The sequence below is a fragment of the Callithrix jacchus genome, chromosome 10 (genome assembly GCF_049354715.1).
Source record: "Callithrix jacchus isolate 240 chromosome 10, calJac240_pri, whole genome shotgun sequence".
Lineage (NCBI taxonomy): Eukaryota > Metazoa > Chordata > Mammalia > Primates > Cebidae > Callithrix > Callithrix jacchus.
Genome location: NC_133511.1, coordinates 117,509,295 through 117,537,218, shown reverse-complemented (window position 1 = coordinate 117,537,218; position 27,924 = coordinate 117,509,295). Strand labels below are relative to the sequence as shown.

Here is a 27,924-nt window from a genome sequence, read left to right as displayed (position 1 = left end):
ATATAGATGATGATTTTCCAGAGAAGATCTTTTATCCACATTTTAAAATAGTACATTTTTGTTCCTTCTAGTGACATGTCTCAGTGAGGACTTGCTTGGTGTACATTTGCATCCCAGCAACTCCGCTGATCTATGCAGGTGATTTCAACTAAGACTTATTCCAGATTGTGGCCCCAAGACAGTGAGTATAAATGAGACACAATGGTTAACTTTATGTGTCAACTTAACCAGGTCATAGGCTTCCCAAATATTTAATTAAAACATTGTTTTGGCTGTGTCTGTGAGGGTGTATATGGATAAGATTATTTGAATCAGACCTATGGTGTGGGCTAGTTGATCATGGTGTTCATAGAGGTAAAATAGATAGAAATCCTATTAAATTGTTCATTGATCTATATAAGCAGAAAAATTCTAGCTCATATGAATGAAAGCCTAACCTGAATCATAGAAATAGAGACTCAGAGGCCCTCCATCAATTCCCAGACCTGAGCCAGTTTGCAGACCAGGAATGAAATTTACAGACCCAGAAAGAACTCCTTGAATGAAAGGGGAGACCAGGTCTCCTTGAAGAAGGACCTGGTGCCTTACCAATAATTTGTACTGTTAATCTTGCTCACAGCCTTCCTCAAAGGGACCTGCATATTTTTTCCAAGGTACTGAGCATTGGGGAAAAGGAAATAACTGGACATCTCAGAGACTACTAGACACCAACTCTGAATTGATACTAATTCCAGGAGACCCAAAACATCACTGTGGCTCACCACTCAGGTAAGTGCTTATGGAGGTCTGATGATTCATAGTTTTATATCTGGTTAATCTCACAATGGATGCAGTGGTCTCCCGAACCCATCCTGTGGTTATCCTCCCAATTTCATAAGGCATAATTGAAATAAATATACTCAGCAGGTGGTAGAATCTCCATATTATTTTCTTACCCTGTGGAGTAAGGACCATTATGGTGAGTAATACCAAGTGGAAGCTCTAGTACTGGCTTTGCCTAGTAAAATAGTAAAGCAAAAGCAACACCACATTCCTGATGGAACTCCAGAAATTAATAAATCCATCAGTAACTTAAAAGATGCAGGGTTGATGACCCCCAACACATTTATTGGAGGGGTTATAGAGATTAATGAAACCATCCGTAACTTGAAAGATGCAGGCATGCTGATTCCCACCACATTCCTATTCCACTAATATATTTGGCATGCGCAGAAGACAGATGAAACTTGAAAGATGACAGTGGATTACCAACTGCAGTGGCACTCCCATTGCAGCTGCTTTACCAAACATGGTTTCATTGCTTGAGCAAATTGACACATCCTCTGGTACCTAGTATGTTACTGATCTGATAAATTCTTTTCCTGGATAGCTATTAGTAAAGACCACCAGGAATAGCTTGCTTTCACATGACAAGGCCAACAATATACATTCACTGTCATACCTCAGGGGTATATCAGCTTTCTAGCTCTATGTCATAATTTAGTTAATGGGGATCTTAATTGCCCTTTCCTTCCACAAGATATCACACTGGTCCATTACACTGATGACATTGTGCTGATTGGACCTAGCAAATAAGACATAGTAACTACTCTAGATTTATTCATAAGATATTTACATGCCAGAGTATGGGAAATAAATCTGACAAAAACTCAGGGTCTTATACCTCAGTGAAATTTCTAGGGATCAAGTGGTGTGGGGAATATTGAGAATCTCTGCCAGCATGAGGATAAGTTGTCACAGCTGGCTTCCACAATAAAAAAGAAGCACAGAATCTAAGTGACTTACAAAGCTGCTATTTTTGAGTAGGACCAGAAGAAAAGCCTTCACAACAGGCCTAAGCTTCGGTGTAAGATGTCTTCTGCTTGGACCATACCATCCAACAGATTCCAATTGTGCTTGAAGTGTCAATGGCAGATAGGGATGCTATGTAGAGCCTCTGGCAAAGTAGGCTTCTATAGATTTATTGCTGAATTTTGAAGCAAAGCCCTTCCATCCTCTTCAGATAACTGAATGAGGTTACTGTGCTGGATGTCGTGATTGTTTCTGATGACTATGGGGAAATTAGATCACTACTTCACAATGGAGATGAGGAAGAGTAAGTTTGGAATATAGGAGATCTCTTCATGCATCTCTTAATATTACCATGACCTATGATTAAGGTCAATTAAAAAAACTACAACTCAATCCAGGCAGGACCACTAATTGTCCAGGCTTTTCAGGAATGAAGGTTTGTATCACTGTACCAGATAAAGAACCATGGCCAGCTAAGGTGCTTGCTGAAGGCACAAGGACTACAGAATGGGTAATAGAAGGAGGTAGTTATAAATACCAGCTATGACCGCCTAACCATTTATAGAAACTATACACACACACACACACACACACACACACACACACACAGTCTGTTCTCTCTCATTCTCTAATCATGTAACATAAAGCACGTTTATATTATACTATTAAGTATTGCTAACTTTATATCATAGAATTTGTGAGACACAATTTAAATCATAAAAGTCACCACAGACAGTAAGGAGAAGAGTAAACATCACTCACAGACTTTACCCCTTCTTCTGAGAAGAGGTTGGTACAGTCCCAGTTGTATGCATGACAGTTGTAACATATTATGAAGAATTATGACTTTTAGTCTTTATTTGAAGATTAAGTAGGACTTAAGGAGATGCATATGAGTGTCAGGTTGACAGGGGGTGGACCTTTGATGATTAATTGTGTGCGTCATCTTGATTGAACCATAGGTGCCCAGATTTTTGGTTAAAGTTCCTTCTGAATGTGTCTATGAGATGTGTCTGGATGAGGTTAATTAACATTTACGTTGGTAGACTGAATAAAGCAGATTTCCCTCCCCAGTATGGGTAAGCTGAGGGCCTAAACAGAACAAAAGCCTGAGGAAGGGAAAATTCACTTTCTCTGCCTGACTGTCTTTGAGCTGGGACACTGGTCTTCTCCTGTCTTCAGACTAAGACTTGAAGTGGAATTTAAACTCTTGATTCTGAGGTCTTTGGACTCAAATTGGAACTATACCATCAGCTCTCCTGGGTCTCCAGCTTGCAGATCTTGGGACTTCTCAGCCTGATAATCACGTGAGCCAATTCCTTATCTATCTATCTATCTATCTATCTATCTATCTATCTATCTATCATCTATCTATCTATCTGTCTCTCTTGTCTATCTATATATATCTGCCTGTCTGTCTATCTAATCTTCTTGGTTATATTTCTCTGGAGAATCCTGACTAATGCACTAGACTAGGAGGAACCGACTATGCTCCTTACTCTTGCTCCAACCTGTGCCTCTTCCTCCAACCTGTGCCTCTTCCTCTGTTTTGTTGATGGTAATGATGTCTCAGCCACCTAATCTTTTAAGCTAGAATAGATGGTTCATTCTTCATTTTCCTTAATTCTACACCTCTAGTTCCTGTTCCATCTGGACAGTTTTACTCTTGAACTATCTTTTTAGTCTCTACTCTTCTATACATCCCTAGATCAGACACTTAGTACCTCTTTCCTCACTATTTCAAGAGTTTCCTAATTAACTCCCTGCCTCCAACTTTCCTCCTCCAGTTCATCCTCCACACTGCAGCCAGAGTAATCTCTTCAAAACACCAATCCAGTTAGTTCCTGCTTTAAAAGTCAAAGGTGTTTCTAACAAATTGGGAAAACATTGATTTTTAAAAGTGTGTGGATTTTTCCACATGTGTGCTATTTATGGGAACCCACAATCTTTCCTGATTGTGGGTTATCTTTAATGAGAAAAGGAATTTTGCACAGAAATTTAAGGTTATTAATAGTGCATTGTAATTACAAAAAAAATGAATGAAGTCAGAGAGAGATCCTAGAAATATCGACTATAGAATTTTTGAAACAGGAAGAGCAAAACACAGTAGTTAAGGGGGGGGTGATACAAATTGGAAAAAAAAAGGGATAGTTAACCTTTCCAAATGTATCAAAGAGATAAAGGGAAATAGGATTAAAAAAAATGATTGGGTTTGGAAGACTGAGGGTAAACTATAGCTTTTGGTAACACAATTTCCTTTGACTACAGAGCATGAAATTATGTATTATAAGGGTTGAGAAATTAGAATCAGTAAATGCAGGCATAGAGAAGGGAGCTACAGTTTCACTCAATACACTACGGTCTGTCATATTTTCTGTTATGACATCTGCATCTCTGTTATTCCCCAATTTCTACTTTCCTATCTCTAGATATCTCTTAGTCCCTCCCACTCCATCCATCACATTCTGTATTTATTGCCACATTCTATCTCATTAATAATTGAACCAACTTAGTCCATATATCCTCAACATAGATATGAAGAGGGAGAGTAAATGAGAGGATTGGAAACAGCAAGACAGGGAAATGGAAGCAATTTTTGTTCCTTGCTGACTCTTTTGGTTCATGAACCTTTAAAGAGCCTTCATAGACTTCCCTGTGGTTGATTTTCTGGACTTCTATAATGCAGAAAGGGGGAGACAAAAAATACAGCATCATAGCAAAGTAGGTCCATTAAATATTAAGTTGTAAAATAAAATCATAATTATAAATTAAAGCACTAACTTTGATGACAAGGAGTTTACATGTGAATTATTTCTTCACATGCATAAAGTACTGATACACTGTTATTATTTGGTTTCTGGTCATTTTATTTCAAGTAAGGACAAATTCTTTGAGTGCTCTGCATGCCCTTCAGTTTTTGGTAAGATAATTAGGTAGCACCCACAGTTGAGAACACAGGTTGGAGGAGATGATATTGTTTTTTCCTAATTTAATTCCATTATTGGGGGCAGTGTGGCACTTGGGGTAGATTCTGCATGTTATTCAGAGTCTTCAGATTGCTGTTGATCTGTTGGATCATATGAAGTAGAAGTTAAATTCCCATCTTCTTTATATGAATTTGAGGAAGCTGAAGTATTTGGTTGTACATCTTGTTCCGAATCCAGATGGGACAAATAGGCTAAACATGTGTCTTGTACTGAGCTTTGGCCCGAAGAAGAATGGAAATCTGGCTTCACATCTTCTGACTGCAGGTCCCCTGAGGTTTGCCCTATGCATTTTATGTCCCCTGGTTTGATGTCTCTAGTATACATATCTCCTTTTTGTGTAACTCTGGATTGAAGGTCGTGTTGGTCTTTATCTTGACCGTCTTGACATTCTAGGTTAAATTGGGCTGTAGTGTGCTGGGTTTGGACTTCTTGGTATAGAGCTTTCTGCTTTGGGGCTTCTTTCTCGAATAGATCTTGTTTTTGCCAGTACTGCGCTACAAATTGCCATTTTCGTTCTTTGTAATCTTTGTCTCTCCAGCCTTGAATTCTCCAGTTATTGGAGTGACAGTCTTGGGTTATCCAGGCTATAGATTGCTTCTGTGGATATTGCCAGAATTGGTCTTGCTGTATGTGGGATTCTGAATCTTGGCATAACTGCTTTGGCATTTTCTCCACCTGAGCTTGCTGTCTTTTAGGTTGAACACTTTGGGACCATCCTTTTGGGGATTTCTTCTCTTGGGCCTGCTGGCCTTCAGCTTGCTGATCCTGGGTTTGCTTCTTTGAGTGTTGCTGCTTATCAGTCTGCTGGTCTTTAACTTGCTCATCTTTAGATTGTCCTTCTGGGAATTGTTCCCCTTTGGCTTGCTGATCTGGGAGTTGCTCTGTGGTTTGATTAAGCTGAGCTTGCTTGTCTATGGAGTGCCTCTTTGGGGATAGCCAGTCTTTGATTTGCTGGTCTAAGGATTTCCGCCTTGGAGATTGCCAGCCTTTGCTTTGCTGATCTAAGGCATGCCTCTTTGGGGATTGCTGGCCTTTGGTTTGCATGTGTAAGGAATATGTCCTTAGGTATTGCAAGCCTTTGGTTTGCTGGTTTAAGGAATGCCGTCTGGAGGATTTTCTTCTATGGAGTTTCTCTTCAGCTTTCCATCCTTTGGTTTCTTCCATAACTTCTGATCTAATATCTTGATATGACATTAGTAAATTTTGCTGATTTTGAGGGTGAATGTTTTCTGGTTGAAGATCTGGGCTTTGCTGAAGTAGGCGTTGTATTTTAGGGACCTGCACAATATGGGATGTTGAGGCTTCAGGTAATATGACTTGTTTTGATACAGCTTGGGACAGCACATCTTGGGAAGGTATATCTTGAGATGACACATTGTGGGATGCTGTGTCTTTAGATAGTATAGATAGGAATTGCATGTCTTGTGATGCCATGTCATTAAGCAGCATATCCTGGGATAGTATGCCTTGAGGGGACAGGTCATTAGCTGTCAGATTATAAGACTGTTTGACATTGGATGATGTAGACTTGGATGGCATAGATTGTTCTGGCAGGCCTTGTAGAGCTTGGGATGGTAAGTCCTCAGGTGATAGATCTTGGAGTTTTAGTACAGAAAGGGATGGAAAAACTTGGAGTGACACAGTTTTGTTCTCCATCAACTGGGTTTCCATTTGGGAGGGTTGTACCATAGCAGATCGTAGATCTTCATCTGTCATTTGTTTAAATGTAGAGTCTAGCTGAATGGACATAGTATTTTCTGAGGGCTTTTTCTCTAATATGGGAGGCACAGGTTTCAGTTCAATTTCTTCCTCTGAAAATTTGGGAGATGAAAGGATACTTTGCTTTTGCTCATCTGCCACCAATCTCCTATCTTTGTTATCTGGTTGGGAGACTAAAGGACTTCTAGAGAGTCTTAACTTGAAGAAAGCATAGCCCCCAAAGAAAACAGACTGTGCTTTTGTTGTTGAATCACCACTGGAAAGCTCTTCTTGAAGCACAAATTGTAATTGACCATTTTCTCCTGGAGCAGGTTGTTCACCATTTTGAGTAACATCCGAAGGCAAGAAAAACAGAACCTATAAAACCAAGGGTGAGGGTAAAATTAATATGACAGAATCATTACCGATGATTTTTTGTTGTTGTTTTCCAAGTTACTTTTCATCTCTGACGTAAGACAGTATATAGGAAATAACACCTAAACGAGAAGGCAGAAAACAATTACCAGACCTGCCTTTACCATCAACTCATTGGTATTATTTGTAAAAGTCATCACCTTGTAGTTTTTCAAATATTGAACAGAAGAATTTGATTAAGATTGCCTCAAAAATTTCTCCCATACTTAATATTACAAAGCTTTTGAGACATTTTATATCATCTAGTCAATATTAATATGTTCATGCTTAATCTATAATGGTTTATTGATTACCTAGATGAACTGTATTCTGGGGATCAAAGACAATTAGATGTAGGTTTTTCCCTTAAGGTCCCCTAAAGTGTACATGACGTACATATAATTCCCTTGCAATTATATGTACACCAGCATATCAACAGATAATAGTAATACAATTTAGCAAATGCCATTACATAAATAAATACTTAGTGGCTTTGGGGAACATAGAAGATGACCTAATTCTAAGCCTAAAAATGCTTCCCAGGAGAGATGATATTTAATACATATCTTAATTACTCAGGCATAGAAGGTAAGATGAAATAAGACCAGAGTCGGAATCCAGGTAGAAGAAACAGTGGAAATAGTGGGTGCAAAAACACAAGATTGTAATATAGTGTGGTGTGATGGCAGTTGATTAGCAGTTAAATATTACTGATATTAGATGGTACCATATTAGGTGGTACACTAGGCTAGGAAGTTTGGACTTTCATTTACAAACAAGAGAAATCTAACAAACAAGAGTTTTTTAAACAGCTAAGTGACAGCATATGATACAATCTTCAATGCTTCCTATTAGCTGTCATGTTGATATTATAATTTTTAGGAAGCTGTTATTACAGCACAACCTGCTGCTTTTTTTCTGACTCCATGAATTTCATCTTTCTGAGGTAATTCATGGAGTCAGAGGAGTCTATTTGATGAGGTGGATCAGTACTCAGTGATTAAGTTAAATAATTATGCTTGCCTAGTTGGTTGGTAACAAGTCTAGATTGAGAATCTACATATTCTCTTACATAAGACATTGTCATTTCCCACTCTCTTAATTAATTTTTCACACCTATATTTCATCCCTATTGAAGGACTATTTGTGTGAATATAAATGGTACTTTGGGAGAGATTTTTATATTTCTACTAATCCTCAAACTTTTGTTTCATGTGAATTTTATTTTATTCCTTTATTTAAAAAGAGTTTTGAAAGAATGAATTACAGTTTCTCTGTTTATCCAAGCTCTTAAGTGCTATGATTTTAAATTTCTTCATCATTAATGAGAACTCAGTGATTACTAAATGTTAGACAAGTTTCCAAAGTCATCAAGGAATTGTTATAACATTCCTATGAAGTTATTATCCTTCTTTTACAATTGAGGAAACTGAGGTTCAGAGATTTTTAAATAACCAGACCAGTATCATAGAGCTGTTTACCTGCGAAGGATTTAAACTCTGCAGTTGAATCCAAGATCCTGTGCTCTCCTATCTGATCTATGCTTCCTGTATTAATAAGTCCACTTTCTCCTTAACTTGAAGGTGGCTATGACTAACGACCATATAAAATAATACTTTTAAGCACAGAAACTGGCACAGAGAACTTTCCCTGTAAATGTAGAATTCATTTTCTCTTTCCTTTTCTCGAGATCAAGGTGCATGTTTTATTATTTTTGAATCCCCTGTTGTACTTCACACATTACTATGCTATTAGCAGATTAAAGATCTGTATTCACTGAATTCAATTGAACAGTTATTTAGTGTGAGTAACTTATTTTAATATTGTTTCTAAAGGGCCTCAAACAGGGTTTGTGCTCCCCTCTAGTTGTATAATATACAGATAATACAATAAAGACAAAAGCATGAGATGAAAATGATGAAAGTCAATACCCATTTATGATAAAAAAATTCATCCAGTAATGGAGGAAATGAGGGACAAAAAATACTATCATGCATATGGAAAAAATAGCAAAAAATGCAGAAGTAAGTTCCTCCTTATCAATATTTATGTTAAGTATGAAGGGATTAATTTATCCAATCAAAATACAGACATTAGCTGAATGAATTAAGAAAAAGTGAACATGATCCAACAACGTCCTATGTAGAAGAGACTTACTTTAGATCCAAAGGCACAAATAGGTTGAAAGTGAAATAATGGGGAAAAGTTATTTTATGCAAATGCAACCAAAAGAGACCTGAGAGTCAATGCTAATATCAGGTAAAAAAGACTAAAAAGTTATAAGGGACAAAGAAGGACTTTATTAATATAAGTTTCAATAGAGCATGAATATATAAAAATTATAAACATTTACACACTTAAAACAGACTCTGAAAATATACGAAGCTAACTTGACAGAATTGAAGGGCGAAATAGGCAGTTTTACAATAATAACTAGAGACTTCAGTAACACCTTTTTAACAATGGATAGAGCAGCCAGACAGATGATAAGCAAGAAAACAGATGATCTGAACAACAGTGTAAACCAAGTAGACTGAATAGACATAAATAGAACACTCCAACTAACAACATCAGAATGCACATTATTCTTGAGTGCACCTGGGACATTCTCTAGGATAAACTAGTCAGGCGACACACACAAAAATGTCTCAATAGATTTAAAAGATAGACATTATGCAAAGCATTTTCTCTGATCACAACAGGGTAAAGTTCCAAATCAATAAAAAGTAAAATAGAAAAAAATCATAAATATATGGACATTAAATAGTACATTTTTAAACAACCAGTGGGTCAAAAAAGCAATCACAAAGAATTAGAAAATGCAAGAAAAACAAAATATAGCAAAGCTTAGGAGATGCAGTGAAAGCATTGCTAAGAGGGAAATTTGTAGCTGTAAATGTCTACGTTATGAAATAAGATCTCAAATCAATAAGCTAAATTTATACCACAAGGGCCTAGAAAAGGAAGAGCAAACTAAATCCAAAGCTAGGGAAAGAAAGGAGATAATAAAGGCTAGGGCAGAAATAACCAAAATAGACAATAGAAAAATAATAGAGAAAATCAATGAACCCAAATGTTGATTCTCTGAAAAGATCAACAAAGTTGATAAACCTTTACCTATATCGAAAAGCAAAGTGATAATAAAACAACTAGAATAAGAAATAAAAGTGAGGACATCATTACTGGCATTACAGAGAAATCAGATACTGTATAAGAAATGGCCAAATTCCTTGCATTATACCAATTATGTAAAATGACTCAAGAAGAAATAGAAAATCTTGACAGATTTGACAGATGCATAACAAGTAAGGAGATTAAACCAGTAATCTAAAACTTCTCAACAATGGAAACTTCTGGATCACATGGCTTCACAGTCAATTCTACCAAAGATTTAATGAAAAAAAAAAAGATTCTGAAACTCTTCTGAAAACTTGAAGAGAAAATTGCCTAACTTATTCTATGAGGCCAGCATTACCTTGATACCAAAACAGATAAATATATCACAAGAAAAGAAAATTACAGGTTAACAGCTTTTAAAAGTGTGCATGCAAAAACTACTGACAAAATATTAGCTAGTTGAATCTAATAGCATACCAAAAGGATTACGCATATGATGAAGTAAAATTTATAACCAAAATACAAGGATGGTACAATAAGGAAATCAATTAATATATAATTATATATTAATTATATAATATTTATATATATATATAAAACCACCACACAATCATCTACTTGGAGTAGATAAGGCATTTAACAAATACCTTTTATGAGAGTATCTCTCAGAAAACTAGGAAGAGATGGAAAATTCCTTAACGTTAAAAGTTTGTTTATAAAACACCCACAGCTAATAACATACTCACTGGTGAAGGACTAAAAGCTTTCTACCTGAGATCAGGAACTATGTAAGAATGTTTTCTTTCACTGCTGCTACTCAAGACTGTATTAAAAGTTCTAGCTAGAGCCATTAGAAAATAAAAAGGAATAAAATTCATGCAAATTAGAAAAGAAGACGTAAGGCCATCTCTATTTTCAGGTTACATGATCTTTGTATATAGAAAATCCTCCCAAACTCACAAGAAAGCTACTAGACCTAATAAATTAAACAAGTTTCAAGATATAAGAGCAACGCACAAAAATAATTGTTCTTATATAACAGCAATAAACAATATAAAAGGAAAATTTAAAAAGCCATTCCATTTATAATGCCATTTATAACACTTTGGAATAAATCTAACCAAAGGAATGAAAACCTTCTATGTTAAAACTACAAAAAATTGCTGAAAGTAATGAAATACCTAAATAAATGAAAGACATCCTGTGGTCATGCAGAAGAAGATTTAAAATTGTTAAGTTATCATCAATACTGCTCAAAGCAATCTACAGATTCAATACAATTCCTATTAAAATTGCAACAGTCTTTTCAGAAATGGAAAGACTAAATGTTCCTATTAAAATTGCAACATTTCTTTTCAGAAATGGAAAAGCAGATTCTCAAGTTCATATGGAATTTTAAGAGCCCCTGAATAGCCAAAACAGTAATGAAAAAGAATAATAAAGTTTTAGTGATTATACTTTCCAACTTCCAAACTTATCTCAAAGCTCAGTAATTAAAACAATTTGGTACTTGGCATAAGGGAAGATGTATAGACCAATGGGATCATCCAGAAATAGATGCTTATGTTTATAGTAAATCAATTTTTCAACATAGACAACAGGAGTATCCAATGGGGTAAAGGAGTCTTTTCAACATATAGTGCTGGAAAAACTGGGCATCCATAACCAAAAGAATAAAGTTGGACCCTTACCTACACCATATACAAACATTAACTCAAAATCAATAAAAAACTAAGCCTAAGAGCTAAAACTATACATTTCATGGACAAATTGGTAGAAATCTTCATTATATTGGATGTGGCAGTAATTTCATGGCTGTGACAACAAAAGCACAGGAAAAAACAACAAAATAATAGATTAAATATACATCATAAAAATCAAAACCTTTTGTGCATCAAAAGGTAAAGAAAGTGCAAAGACATCCTACAGAATAGGAGAAAATATTTGCAAATCATATATCTACTAAGGGACTAAGATCCAGAATATATAAAGAACTCTGCAATTCAACAACAAAAAACAAACACACAATTAAGAAACAGGCGAGACTATAATACACATTTCTCCAAAGAAGATGTATAAATGGATGTTCAGCATCACTAATCGTTAGGCAAATGCAAATCAAAAGCATGAGATACCACTTCACACCCATTAAGATGGCCATTATATAGAGCCAGATGTGGTGGCTCATACCTGTAATCCCAGCATTTTTGGAAGGCCAAGGAGGAAGGATGGCTTAAAGGCAGAAATTCAACACCAGCCCTGACAATATAGCAAGACTTTGTCTCTACATAAATAAAAATGGAAAAATTAGCTGGGTGTGGTGGCACATGCCTTTAGTCCCAGCTACTCAGGAGACTAAGACAGGAGGATCACTTGAGCCCAGCAGTTTAAGGCTGCAGTGAGCTATGATCTTGTGCCACTGCACTCTAGCCTAGGTGACAGAGTCTTTGTATAGAAAAAGAAGAAAGGAAGGAAAGAAGGAAGGAGGTGAAAAGAAAAGAACAGAGAAAAGAAAAGATGGGCATGAAATAAATATCCAGCAATTTCATTACTGGTTATATATTCAAAGGAAGTGAAAACAGTTGGAGAGACATCTGTTCTCCCATATTTATTGCAGTACTAGTCACAAGAGGCAAGATAAGGAATCAACCTAAATACCTATCTACAGATGAAGGAATAAAATGTTACATATATGTTATATATATATATATATATACACACACAAACACACATAATATATAAACTATTCATGTATTATATATAATATATATACACACATATGCAAACAATAGAATACTATTCAACCATAAAACAGAATGTAATTCTGTCATTCGTGGCAACATGGATTAACCTGGAGGACATTATATTAAGTGAAATAAGACAAACACTGCATGATCTCGCTTAGATTTGGAATCTTAAAAAGTTGATTTAACAGAAGTAAAGACTAGACTAGTGGCTGGGGATAGTAGGGAGGATTGAAAATATTGGCCAATGGGTATAAAATTATAGAGAGAAAGAGTAAGTTCTGACTTCTTATAGACAGTAAGAATAAGTTCTTACAGTAGCATGACTATAGCAATAACAATGTAGTGTGTATTTCAAGAAGACTACAAGAGAAAATTTTGAATGTTGTCACTACAAAGAAATGATAAATGTTTACAAAGTGATGAATGTGGTGATTTTCATGATTTGATCATTAGACAATGTATACATGCATTGAAACATCACACTGTACCCCATAAATATGTACTATTAGCATGTGTCAACTGTAAGTTAGAAATTAAAAAACAAAGGGAAAATAATTACTCCCCCTTTTCCCCTGTTGGTTGGTATTGATGGAGATGAGGAGAAATTGGAACCCTTATACACTGCTAGTTGAGATGTAAGATGGTACAACCAATGTGAAAACAGTTTGGCATTTTCTTAAAAGGTTAAACATAGAACTTCCATATGACCCAGGAATGTTGCTCTTAGTACATATCCAAAAAACTGAAAGCAGGGACTGGAGCAGATATTTTTATAGCAAAGTTTATAACAGCATTATTCACAATATTCAAAAGGCAGAAATATCTGTGTCTATTAACAAATTAATGGCTAAACAAAATGGGGTATATACACAAAATGAAATTTTATTTAGCCATAAAAGGAATGAAATTTTGATATATGCTACAACATAGATTAATCCTGAAAATATTATGCTTACTCAAATAAGCCAGTTAGAGAAGGACAAATTTTGTAATAGTCCACTTATATGAGGTTTCTAGGAGAGGCAAATTCATAATACAGAAAGCAGGATAGAGGATACCAAGAGCTACAGGGATGGGAATCAGGGGAGTGATTATTTTATGGTACAGAGTTTGTGTTGGGGATGATGAAAAAATTTTGGGCATAGATAGTGGTGAGAGTTACACAACATTATGAATGTATTCAATGACTTGAATTGTGTACTTACAAATGGCTAAAATGATAAACATTATGTTATATATATTTTATCACAATAAAAAAAGAATTACTCTAAAGGTATGGAAATTAAGACAATGTAGGATAAGTGAAACAAAAGACATATTGGCCAGAGGGACAAAATAAAGTATCCTAAGAGACCTACAAATAAGTAATAAGTAAATTAATTTTCAACAAACGTACCAAGGTGATGGAGGAAAGCACTGCATTTTCAACAAATGGTGTTAGAGCATCTGGATGTCTTCCTGAGGGGGGATGTACATTAACTTCTAACCTTACCCCACAGCTGTACATGAAAGTTTAAATAGATCATGCATCTAAATGCAAAAGCTAAAATTATAAAACTTCTGTAGGAAAAGACAAGAAGGAAATCTTCATGACTTGGGGGTAGGGAAAGCTTTGTTAAATAGAACAGAGAAACCATAGCTATAAAAAATAATCAATGGAACTTCATCAAATTTGTTTTTATGAAAGAAACTCTTTTTTTTTGAGACGGAGTTTCACTCTTTTCACCCAGGCTGTATAGTGCAATGGCGCGATCTCGGCTCACCACAACCTCCGCCTCCTGGGTTCAGGCAATTCTCCTGCCTCAGCCTCCTGAGTAGCTGGGATTACAGGCACATACCACTGTGCCCAGCTAATTTTTTGTATTTTTAGTAGAGATGGGGTTTCACTTTGTTGACCAGAATGGTCTCAATCTGTTGACCTCGTGATCCACCCGCCTCAGCCTCCCAAAGTGCTGGGATTACAGGCTTGAGCCACCGCGCCCAGCAAGAAACTCTTAAGAAAATGAGAAGGCAAGTCACAGAGTGAAACAAATACTAGTAAGGGACTTGTATTAAGAATTAATTAGGTTACTATAAGGTGAATAAGAAGATAATCCAACAAAATTCAGCTAAATATTTGAACAGACATCTCAAAAGAAGATACACAAATGGATAATAAACACATAGCAAGAGTATCATCATTAGTCATTAGGTAAATGTAAATTAAAACTACAATGAGATGCCAATACATAATGATGATATGGAGCAATTGTACCTCTCACGCATTGTTGATGAAAATGAAAAGCAATACGCCACTTTGACGAACTATGGTATTTTCTTGTAAAGTTAAACGTGGTTACCATACAATCTAGCAATCAAATCCTAGATGCAACGCTCCAGGAGAAATGAAAATATGTCCACATAAACATGTGAATTTAAATATTCTTAGTAACTTATTGATAATAGTTCTGAACTTTAAACAATCTAAATACTCATCAAAAGGTAAATGGACCAGTTACAGTGGCGCACCCCTGTAATCCAAGAACTTTGGCAGGTCGAGGTAGGTGGATCACTTGAGCCAAGGAGTTTGAGACCAGCCTGGGCAACATGGCAAAACCCTGTTTCTACAAAAAACGCACAAAAGATTCGCTGGGCATGGTGGCGTATGCTTGCAGTCCCAGCTATTGGGGAGGCTGAGGTGGATGGGTTGCTTGAGTACAGGAGATAGAGGCTGCAGTGAGCTGAGATAGTGTCACTGCACTCCAGGCTTGGTGATACAGTGAGATCTTGACTCCAAAAAAAAAAAAAAGTAAATGAATAAACGAATTGTGGTGTGTCCATACATAAAAGGAGTGGATTCTTGATAGAGGCAACAGCATATATGACTCTCAAAAACATGTTTCTGTGTGAAAGAAGCCATAGAAGCCATATACAGAGAGTACTTACTTATGATTCCATTAGTATGAAATTTTGGGAAGTCAAAACCAATCTTGGTGATGAGAACATTGACTGAAAATGGGTTCCAGTGAACCTTTTGGGGTGAAAGGAATGCACTATACCTTGATTGTGACAGTAGTTAAACATAGGTACGTTTTGTCGTTTATAAATTATACTTCTATAAAGTTGATGTAAAAAGAGAGAGAGAGAGAGAAATGAAAACTCCATGAATCACAAGGCCTGTACTGGTATTTTGGGACTTAGCAAGCAGGCTCTGGAGACATACTACGGGTGTCAGAATCCTGATGTTATGTGGTACTGGAGAGGTTATTTAGCATCTTTGTGCCTTACTTCCTTCATATGTAAAATAAACATGTTATAATAGTTTTATTAAGATTAAGTTGGTGCTCAGTGATTATAACAGTAACTGACATAGTCAGAATTGAGTAAATACAAACTATAACACTTATTATCAATATATGTAGTATCGGTATTAATAGCTTCCCCCCCCCCTACTTCTTTTCTGGTGGTGGAACTGTGTCACACATCTTATGATTGAAGAACACACACCCCATGTCACAGTAATTTGGGCTCCTATTAAGTCTGATATTACATATTTTTGGCAGGGACATAAGGAGCTATGTCTGGACAGAGATGACTGAGTATATAGCAGATAGGACAAGAAAGGAAAGCATAATTGTTTCAAATGGTGGGGTGAGCTTCAATCTTGAGATTGTCCCTTTCTTTTTTTTTTTTTTAGGAAGGGAGGAAGGCAGGAAGGGAGGAAAGGAGGGAGGAAGGAAGGAAGGGAGGGAGGGAGCGAAGGAAGGAGAGAAGGGAAGGAAGGAAATCAAGCAATGAAAGAGACATTGCCGACCTGGATCTGGAGGTCTACAAGTTGATTTCTTTTTTTTTTTGAGAGAAGGAAAGAACAAAAAGGAGTGAAGGAGAGGAAGAAAGAGAAAGAAAAAGAGGGAGAGAGAACGGAAATATTGCTTTATTCTAAAAAAATGGGTATTAATAATGGCCAATCAATGTTTCATTTAAACCTATGAGTAGGTGTGATGTGGTATTGACAAGAATGTATATTTTGTGTATTTGAAGTGGAGAGCTCTATAAATATTTATTAAGTTTGCTTGTTCCGGATCTGAGTTCAAGTCCTTGATATCCTTATTAATTTTCTGTCTCATTGAGTCTAAGTCTCTATGTATCTGGGTGTTAGGATCGTTAGCTCTTGTTGTTGCATTGATCCTTTTAGAGATTGTCCCTTTCTGACCTTCCCAAAGTTAGATGTTTTAGTTCAGCATCTGAGCATCCTGCTCTTCCTCCTAATAAACTAGACATCATTGTGTGCAGTATCCCAACAGGAATCTGTTCTCTTAATAACATGGAACACACCTCATCTGACTGCGTCCAGCACTTGCTTCTAAAGGATGCAGTAGTCACAGAGATGCTGAGCTCTGCTATGCTGATGATCAGTAAGATTGACAAAATTCCCTGCAAATAATGAGAAGAAATAAATGACATTTGAAATAAGAGCTGTTATTTTAAATATATAAGCTGAGAACACTTTAGACTCTGTCACCAAGTATGGGAAAACTATACTTTTAGATGGTTCTGTAGCCATCAGATATTGCACAATTTTCATCTTATATCTTTCTGATAAGGTGGAGATAACAAACTCCCAAGTCCATGGGAGCTGGGCAACCATCTTGAACTAAACAGGGAGAAAACTGAGAGTAAAAGCATTCATAGGAGGCATCCATTACTCAGTTCCAGCCGATTGTTTTCATGTGGGAACATGGGTACCATGACGTCTATTTTGTTTGTTTTTTCCCTAAGTAAACTGGATACATGTACTTTTTGTGTTGAAATTTTCCAGTTATGTGTTCACCTGTGTGAGCCAAATAGAACATATACGCAGGCTGAATGTAGCCCACCGATTGCCATTTTGCTCATTTTGCTTTAAGGTAATGTTTGGATTGAGAAGCAACATGGTAGCTTATAATGCCTCGAAAGCTTAAAATATGAAGACAGAAAGATCTGGGTTAAAGTGGGTTCAAGGTCACACTTAACTTTGAACAAATAACTGTGTGTTTGTGAATCTTGGTTTCCCTGCAATACACCCAGAATCTTACATATCTGATATTTGTTGGTAAAACTAAAATGTATGCAGACCCTACTCTATGCAATTTACTGACTCTTTCCATTGAGCAAGGTATATCTGGTCTTGGATTTTGTGGAACTTACATCACTGTAAGGGAGGCAGACAATAACAAGTAATTAGGTAATTATCTACTTAACTAAATTGTGATAAATGCTGTGAAGAAGGACTGGGAGCTCTGTGCTACTATAACGGGGGATCTATGCAGATACGAGAGTAGAGCCATAGTCAGGGAGAACTTTCTTAAAGAAGTGGTACTTCAGTTGAGATTTAAGTATGAGGCTGAGTTAATTGTATAACTGACCCAGGGACCATTCAAAGCTGGAAGATGCTGATCCTATGATCATCTTGGGGCAGTGGCTGCTCGACACATTAAGGGATTCTCTAGGAAGTGGCTGGAGTGTGGAGTAAGCAGGATAAAGTCCTGGAATAATGTTGGAAAGCTGGGTAGGATAGGTGTTACAGAGTTTGGTAAGGCCCTTAAGATTTGGGTCTTAATCATCATATGTTTTACAGAAAGCCATTAAGTAATCACTCTGATTTACATTTTTAAGTGATTACTCTGGTCGCAGTAGAGACAACAGATTGGTCTTCAGGACAGGGGTCAGCCCAAGAGATGTCTGAAGCCCACTGTTCTGGCTCTTTTAGCTTATGATGTTTGGGTTACAACAAGAAATTATTAAGCTGTGTAAGTGAGAACTAGGAAGAGAGAGTTCATGGTTCTGTAGTCACATAACTAATCTTGCAATACCTATCCATGGAGGGCAGGAAATAGCAGAATTTCATATATCTGGAGATTTAACCCTTTCAGTATATACTATTTCTTCCTGATATATACCAACATAATGAACAACAGTATGCTTCTCTCCATTCGGAAATGGGCAAGAATTATAAGGTTGTACCATGTTCTTGGCCAAGTTAGGAGAGGGTTGATTGCTGATGTTGTTTCCTGGCTTTCTTTAGTAATCTACCATGAGTCCAATTTTAGAATTTATCTCAGAAAACATGAAAGGATCCCTGGGATCATTTCACTGAGTGATTGTGAGGATTAAATAAAACCTTGTATTCAGGAATGAACTTCTCATTTCTTTTACCGAGGAAGACCATTTTCTGTGATTCTACTTTATTTCCCTTCTAACAGGTTCAAATATTCTTAAAATTATAGAACCCAAGCATTGAAGATATAGCTTGGGTTAGGAATAAAATGAAACCCCATGACTTGCTTAGGGAACTAGAGGGAAAGGGCTACTGGAGTCACTGACATTGTTAAAAATAATGTCATTGATTACTTGTTAGATAAATACTTTAAATTGTACCAACAATTGCATTTCCCAGTAAAAAGATCTCTCATCTGCTTTAATGAATAAAATTTCTGCAATTATGTGAAATAACATATGTCTTAAACTTCTTAAAATCCTTACTTTATTCAATGGCTTCTAAATACCTTTTCCTACTGTATTTTGATCTTAGTGTTATTGAAAAATCTTTTAGATAATTTTGTTTATTAATGCTGAAAAGGTAAAATTTAATTCAATCCATGTCAATAATAATTGTATTAGCTAAACCTATTGACTATTTAACTGTGCAGGGTACTGTTTTAATTTAAGCAAGCTTCACAACAACCCATGGGGTAAGCGTTCTTATGTTCATTTTCCACATGAGGAAAACCGAGGCCTAGAGAGAATACGATATTAAGCCAAGGTGACAAGCTTATGTGACAGGATTCAAGTCCAGAAAATATGGCTCCTTAATGAGTGCAACAATAATTCCACAATACCCTTCCCTATCGACGGTTCAAATGCTGACACAATTTCAGTTAATAAAATAAAAATTAATGAATCATTGCATCACCAACACAGTTCAGATAAGATTTTACAGATTCATCGTGCAAAATAAGATCACTTACAATGAAAAGAGTTCTACCTAAAACACATATTTCTTCAAGGGAAGGCGTCTGGCAGTAATTGTCTTGATGTCTGTAGCTGAGAATGATGAAAGTAATCCCAGTTATCGCAACCAAGGAACTGATAACGTTCATGGCCATGACACCTTGACCCTGAAAGGTAGTTAAAAAATAAGATAAATAAAATCCAAACCAAAGCCAAAATACCTTATAAGAAATTCTTAGTGCTTTTATCTTTCCAGATACTGCTCAGGGAAGAGTCGGTCCATCAGATCAGTATGATTGTAAGGCTTAATACACTAAATTCTGACTCATTAAAGTCAGAAGATGCACCAAGTTTTAGAATGGGCCAAGGATACTCTATGGCAAATGCTAGAGAAAATGTTCACTTCATCCCAGTGCACCTTCTGTCATAATCTGGAAGCAGTACAGTGTGTTAGCAAATATCTTGGCTTGGAAATGAAACCTCTTTTCAAGTCCAGGTTTCACTAGGACCTTATACAAGCAACCTAATTTTTCAGAATCCCAATTTCTGCCTTTAAAAATGTGAATGTGTCACCTCACTTTTAGGGTAGTATCCATTCATTCATTTATTTCATAAATATTTAATGCACACCAAATACATATGAGTACTGCATTAGGCCCTAGAGACACAAAAATGAGCAAGAGAGGTGACATCCTGCAATAATGTGGTTTACAGTACTTCCCTGGGAGAATTCAAGCAATAACCAACAAAATCATTAATGTATTTAAAGATGCTAACCTGTTCGGACTGCAGTTTAAAGGTATTCTAAATGGGTTCTTTCTTGAACTCAGTGTTTCAATAAAAAAAATTCAGATTGACCCACCCAATTGCATTTATTCATTTCTATTTTTTTGTGGGGCTATGGGTGGGTGGGATATGTATATCCAAGTTCCTTTAATGGAAGGGGGTCATTCAATTTGTTCCTTCATACCCACTCCCAGGACTGATACTGCTCTTTTTTAAAAAAAGAAAGAGAGAGAGAGAGAGAGAGAGAGAGAGAGAGAGAGAAAAGCTTCACATTTCCATTCATCAGGTATTTGTGGCACCTTTATTGATTGTGTTATGACTACAGTGGTGGAAAATACAATGATGCATTTACAGAGCCAGTCCTTTCTGGAACAGTCTGTGGCTTCATGTGGCAAACCATGGCAGTGTACTTGTAACTTAATGTTTACCCCAATCCCAGGTTTTTATTGCAAACAGGCACTTTGGCAGCAAATCCACAGGACCATATACACAGGCCATCTCTCTCTTGGTCTTTGGTTCCCTTGTTTTCTCAAGGCTCTCTTTTGGCTCCCCTAGGACATTTGATAGACTAAGATCTCTAGATAATCAATCCCTCACATGTATTGGGCTTTACAAAGAACATGCCCAGCCTAGTCTCTTCTGATTCTCATTATAGTTATGTGATATAGGAAGGACACTTGTTGTTATCCCATTTTACAGATAAATGGAATTCAGGAAGTAAGTGTCTGTGAGCAATCACTTCCACAGTTTGTGGAAGAGCTGTGATGAAAAGCCAGGTCTTCTGATGCCTGGTTCAGAATCCTGCCCCCATCATTTCTCCATCTGCATAGCTCTCAGTGAGTCAGGAGTAGGTTTTCCTTACCAATAGTCTATTTCTTAGCTCTGGAAGGAAGTCAATACAGGGAGAACAGCATTTGGGGCTTTATCTGCATTGTCTGCATAATTTCCTTAAGCAGGGATGGGAGCATTTATCCCCCCTCTCCTCAGAATGTCTCTATTGCTTGTAACTATCCCTAAAGGAAATTAGCAGAAGACCTTAAGAACAGAGTTAAACTGGCTTTCAGAGAAGGCCCACGTCCCCAGGACCTTAAACAAGATCAGAGTGGTTAGAAGAAGTATGAACATTGAAGCATCATCATGCCTTTAATAAGTAATATCTTATTAAATCCTCAAAATAACCCTTAGGAGTAGATACTTTTCCCTTCAGGTTAACACTGAAGTGAGTGGTAGCCTTGGTTCAATCCTAGAACAATCCAGTATTGATGCCCAGATTTTCTTCTTCTAGACCTTGGGCAGGCTCTAAAGAAAAGCTTCAGTTGGTGTTGGAGACAGGTCTAGGATTAGGAGGAAGAATTACTGAGATCTTAGGATTGGTTTTGGTTAGAGCAAGGTTTCTCAACAATGGTACTATAGACTTTTTTGTCGGATAACTTTTGTGTGTGACAGAGACTGTCCTGTGCATTTTAGATGCTTAGAAATGTCCCTGGCCTCTACTCACTAGTTGCCAATAGCACCAGTTGTGATGACCCAAAATGGGATCTTCAGATATTGTCTGATATTTTCTGGATGCTGGGGGTGAGGGGCAGGGAATTACTCCTAATAATGAACACTGAATTAGAGGGATGCAGAATGGTTTCCAATAAGCAACTCTTTTAGTTTACTTGACCAGGGAAGTGGGAACCAGTGTAAGAATGTCAGGCAAATAATGGCTCTGGCAAATAGAAATGATCTGAACTGCAACTTGGATGCATACAAGTTTTCCTGAGAGGTAACTTTATTACTAAAGGCTTTATACACAGAGACAATATAAAAGCAAATAGAATATTTCAAATTACATAAAGTCACAAAAGTGACTCACCTGAGTTTTTGATTTCTCTTTGACTACTGTGAGGTATCCTGTAACCATAAACTGTTAAAGAAGACAAGAGACAAAAGTTAACTGGTGATATGCTTGACCACCTTGCAATGTAATTTCCCTTGGATTCACAAACTATCTGTTTGCAAATCTCCAAGACCATCCGATTTTTCCACCTGAGCATCAGGGAGTAGCGAGGGTCAGCAAAGATAGGGTAGGTTGGAAGAAACATTGTGCTGGGTTTACTCAGCCCTGAACAAGCGCTCTAAGATCCAGAGGAGATGGCTAGATGTTGGGTCCATCTGGGGCTCCAAAAACAGATTTCCTAAGCTCTGGGCCTTGAAGAGAAGAGGAGGGACTGTGCCTGTTCTGAGCAGGTGAAGGGAGACTTTCTCAGGGAAGACCCCTCTAAAGGCTGATAACGGGGGCTGATATCTAGTGTGGTTATAACAGTTACTCATTTCCCATGAGTGTAGAGCCTAGTGCCACCTCAGGAAAAGAACTCTGTCACTCCATGTGGAGCCCCTTCCTTTTTTAATGTTCTGAGGATGGGAACCTCCTCTGTGGGAACTGGTGTTGGACCTTGGGAACATCTGGGTCTTATGGTCCAAGGATCTGCAGCTGACTTGCAGAGATCAGAAAGATACCTTTGATACCTCCCTCCACTTGATTCCCCACACTGGACTGCCGAATCCTATCAACTCTACCTCCGAGTCACTCAGGCTCTCCATCTCTAGCTCCATGGCCACCAAGCTAGTTCAGGGAAACTCTTTCCTCTTCGGCATGATTGCAGCCTCCTCTAATTGGATTCCTCTAGGATTGCTGTTATCATTGAATTAATTTCTCACTTGAAAAACACAATCATACTTCAACAAGTCTTCAAATGTCACTATCCTCTTTATAAACTTTCAGTGGATTTCCCATGCTTTCACACAGAAGTTCCATGTTCTTCACATGACTATGGGAGTTGGCATGACCTGGTTACAGTCTACCTTTATAGCCTCACTTTATGCCATCATGATAGACTCATTGGTCTTCTTTTGGTTACTCTTTCCCACACCAAGCGCTTGACTCATGCTTTATCTTTGCCAGGGAATGCTTTCCTTCCACTTTGCCCAGTGAGCCACTACGTGCAAAGCACTTCCCTGACCTCTGAGGTCAGGTGAGTCCTCTATGAAACCCTCACATGGCACCTAGAATTCTTAGAGTACTTATTACAAGTGTAGGGACAAGTATTTGGGGTTACTTTTGACTTTTTCATGTCTAGTCTCCCAGTTAAATGACAAACTGTCTAAATCTAAAAACAATTCACCACTTCGATCAGAGAGGGACTGTTTTCCAGAATTCTCAGTCTCAGCACCTAGGAGGCTATTGAAGACATGGCATGTGCTCAGTAAATATCTTTAAAGTGAAAAGTAGAGTTTTCAAAAGCAGCCGGCTAGAGCTTTACTTTAATTCTCACATGCAGACGACACAGTCACACTGGGAAAATTCTGTTGTAATACGACAAAGTGAGGGGTTGGTCTGCTTGATTTTCTACAGTACGGCATATATAGTTTGAAAATCATATTGGATATTACACTATTTATATTGGGAAAATGAAAACTCTACTGGTTGTTTCTGAAATGCACATTGTAGAAAAGGCATGAAGTATTTCTGATTATCAAAAAAACTGGATTTTTAATAGTCAGTGATAGTGGCCTAATTTATTCATTATTTTACCTATTTGTTCATTGATTGATTCATTCATTCATTCATGCATACTCTGCCTCAAGCGTGATTCTAGCTTTTCAGAATATAACAACTAAAACAGACAGTGATATGGCTGTCTTCTCAGGGGTGTATGTTAGGAGAAGCTCTAATGAGTCTGCCCTTGAATATTATGGCAAAAAAATTAGGAATCCAGGCTGTGGGGACTAGAGAGAAAGAGCACTGAGTAAGAATAATATTTATGGATACGTCATTACCTAGATGAGTGGCACTCATAAAATTGTCTCTGGGGCTAAGAAGGAGGATGAGTGATAATAATCTTAACAGTTCTCCTTAGGCTTTCAGCATCTGTGACTCCATGAACACTAGCTAGATGTGTTTAAGTTATCCTCAACTTTTGAGCTCAGTTTTCTTATTTGCAAAGGAGAAAGTATGATATTTGCCCATCTAGTCTCCCACGTTGGTAGTGAGAAGCAAATGTCCTACTATACACACAAGGGTTTTGGAAACCTTTAAGCACCCAAGAGTGGTTATTACAATAATGACGGTAGTGCAATGACCGAATGGAGTTGCTTCTTTTGCCCTGAAGTGAACTGCCATTTTTGGTCTCCTGGAGGGCTATATTTATGGAATTCATTACCCTAGGACATGAACCAGTTCAAATCTGTCATTATAGCAATTTCTCAAAAGCTTCTAATCGGCAGTACTTACAATAAGTGCTCCCCAAAATGGATATCCTGAGAGGATAACAAGGGGAAGTCTTTGGGAGAAATTGATGTAATTAAGTAGAAATATTGTTCCAAGGCCCACAATGATTAGAGCAAGGAGGATCTGGGTAGCCTGTGAGGAGAGAAATGAGTACATGAGGTCACAAGTATCCAAGCCTCTTTGGGCCACCCCAGGTCCCTGAGGGTTTGCCTCCATGGCACACTTTTCAATCTATCCAAATGCCTTCCTTTCACATTTGTCAGTCATTCTCAGATTAAGAGACTCAGTTCAGTGTGTTTCCTTCCCACTTTGCTTGCCTGGATCCTTCAGGTTCAAATCCTTCACTCTTATTCTTTATTATTTTCTATCTCCCCTGGTGTTACCAATTAATCTTATATCAGACATATTTGAGTACATGTCTGACTATCCCCAGATTATTTAAGCTTCTTGAGCACAGGGCCTACAGAGTATTCAGCTTTATATTTTTTTCCTTCTGTCTCACCAGTATTCCCAGTTGTCTAAAAGTTTAAAATGTTTGCTGATTTATTGTGGAGAACCTGAGATGAGCTTGCATTCCACCTCCCTTTCATCCAAGGACTCAGCTAGGGATGAGAATGACCTGGTGGGCCTATCAGCTTGCAGGAGTCTACAGGGAAAAGAACAGCAGCAGGGGCTCTTCTCAGGGCAAAATTTCTCTATCAGTCTAGGTTTTGTCCCCAGGCCACACCTCTGGGCCATAGTAATGATTTTTGCTGTTTTACAAAGGATGGGGGTTGTGCATACAGCTCTCCCCTGGGTGCATTTATGATGAAAAACATTTTGTATGTCTTATCATTTGGTTTACTATGAAGCTTTCAGTATGGTTTTTGAAGCACTCCCAATTCCTTTAAGAGCATGAAGTGGAAGTCAAACCTCTCCACTTATGGTTTTTTACCTTCATGGGAGGTGCCACCATACTCTGAGTTCACTTCCTCAGGGAGATATTTCAAAAAGTTATACTAGTTTATTGCTTCCCCTGTGCTGGGATTCAAAGATCAATACTAATTCCTCATGAAAGGTGAAGGGGGAAAAGTAGAATTAACTCCCTCCCTGAAAATCACTAGACGGAGGTATCTCTACAGACATATATGAAAAAATAAACTTCTTTTCTACCCTTTGGGAGGACCATTGATTGGAGAGGACTTACCCCCAACACTCTTGGCTCTCCATTCAGAAAGTCCAGCAGAGAGCTATGAGGTCTGTAGGGAAATGCAGTCAATACAGTTTCGTTTGGTTGTATAGTGATGACATGAGTTGGCTTTTTGTCCTGGGATGTTGACTCCATGATTCAATGGCAGAACTCTAGTCAAAGAAAGAGTGGGCAAACATTGCAGCCCAAATCATGGTCTACCTCACCACCAGAGTGACATGGAGCCCTGAGAAATGAGCCCTTAGCAATCACTCTACTTAGCAGCAGAACCACAGACTCATAGTTGAGTCACAAAGTTTTAGAATTCTAGGGCAGCCCAGCCCTCCATCTTCCTGGTGAAAAGTACCATACCCAAAAGACTTACTCTCTTGTGAAATTGGTTGCAAGCATATGGTAAACACAAAATAGATGGTATATACAAAACAAATCCTTACACATATGTTCATGAGTTATACAGAAACTAAAAGTTATGGGCTATCCCTATGCGATGGGAACTGTAGAAGGTGTACTGTTTGTTTTGACATGCACTAGCATTTGTTCCTTTAACAGTTCTACAATGCTGAAAGTGAGGAACAGCAAGTTTACGTCACCCAAAGACACACGGGACAGGGGAAGGGGCAAACTCAACTTGACCTGTCTGCAAAATCTATGTTTTTTAAACTCAACCATGCTCTGCCCTCCTTCGAAAGGAGTTTCTCACCTTTACTTGATGAATTTTCAAACTAACTGTTAAACTATATGCCTTTGTATTACAGAGATCAGCGGTTAACTTTGAATCTCTATTTTTCCATCTTTATTGAAGTATATTTAACAAATAAAAATTATATATATTTAGGGGGTACTGCATGTTTTGATATACATATATACTCCAAAATGATTACCACAATTCAGCTAATTAACATATCCATCACCTCACATGGTTATCTTTTTTCTGTTTTTATAGTAAGAACATTTAACAATCCTTTCATTTTCAAATTTAAAACAATATCAGTAGTAAAGGTGCTATAGGACCAGACGTAGTTGCTGCTTTATAATAGAGAATATTTTAGCTTTCAGAAAGATAAGCAAAACTAATTATAGTCAAATCCTTCCTGATTTGAACTACACAAATACTAATTAAAACAACAAAAACTGCCTTTAGGAATCTTGCTTTCCATATTGATCCTTTACATTCCTAAATTCATTATAATTTCACCTATGAGATCATGAAGGTAAATTGTTTCATAAAACTAAACCCAATGTATACAAATAATAACGTGAGTATTTCCTGGTTTGCAGCAACCAGGAAATAGCAAGTGTCTCAAGATTAGCACTGATGTCATTTGGACGCAATAATTCTTTGTTGTAGAAAGTTATATATATTTTTTAAACTCTGCTACTCTTCAAGTTTATTTAGGAAGCCTCATATGCACAGAGACTACAAAGTTAGCCTGCAGCCACACTGGAATTTCCATAATTGCCCAAGAAATCGAGTTCAATGAAGAGGCCCACACAGAACATATTACACAAAGAACAGACAAGATAATTGCAGCAATGACTGGGAAGAAAGAATATGCCCATGTGGTACAAAGTGCAGGGGAGATGATCTGAATTACAAAATTGTGTAAGTCAAAATAGACTTAATACCCAAGCAAACACATTATTATATTATTCTTTTTAGCGTGAGCAACATTTGGCTCCAAGCTAGAAGCAGAAAATATGCCACTCAAAGATGGATTATTTGTAACTTACTAAGAAGACTAAGATGTCTTCATTGACTCCTACCATGAAATTATGGAAGAGAACATAGTTTATGTGCCAATGACTAAATATTGTTTTTATTTTATTTCAAATAAATAAATTCAAGACTATATGTAGTCTATTTTTATTTATTTATTTAATTTTGAGCAACGGAGTGTCATTCTTATCACCCATCCTGGAGTGCAATGACACAGTCTTTGCTCACTGCAAACT

At 37.2% G+C, this 27,924-nt stretch overlaps 2 protein-coding genes across 11 annotated transcripts in view; one reads left to right on the top strand and one right to left on the bottom strand.

The window, feature by feature from the left end:
* MS4A6A (membrane spanning 4-domains A6A) overlaps positions 1–27,924 on the top strand; it is a 269,396-nt gene that overhangs the window by 82,658 nt on the left and 158,814 nt on the right. For 8 of the 10 annotated variants that reach the window (XM_078341121.1, XM_078341120.1, XM_078341119.1 and 5 more), the window contains 2 exons: positions 72–138; positions 620–768. The gene's annotated coding sequence lies outside the window, so the exon portion shown is untranslated. Of the gene's footprint in view, positions 1–71; positions 182–619; positions 769–27,924 lie in introns of all 10 variants that reach the window. The other 2 variants (XM_078341123.1, XM_078341122.1) reach the window with 2 other exon arrangements.
* MS4A14 (membrane spanning 4-domains A14) lies at positions 4,640–26,206 on the bottom strand. Its single transcript, XM_002755398.7, has 6 exons — positions 25,969–26,206; positions 24,786–24,914; positions 22,368–22,418; positions 19,741–19,890; positions 17,069–17,167; positions 4,640–6,854 (listed from the first exon to the last, which is right to left on the bottom strand). The coding sequence occupies exons 1-6, from the start codon at positions 26,104–26,106 to the stop codon at positions 4,830–4,832; spliced, it is 2,592 nt and encodes an 863-aa protein (XP_002755444.5). The 5' UTR covers positions 26,107–26,206; the 3' UTR covers positions 4,640–4,829.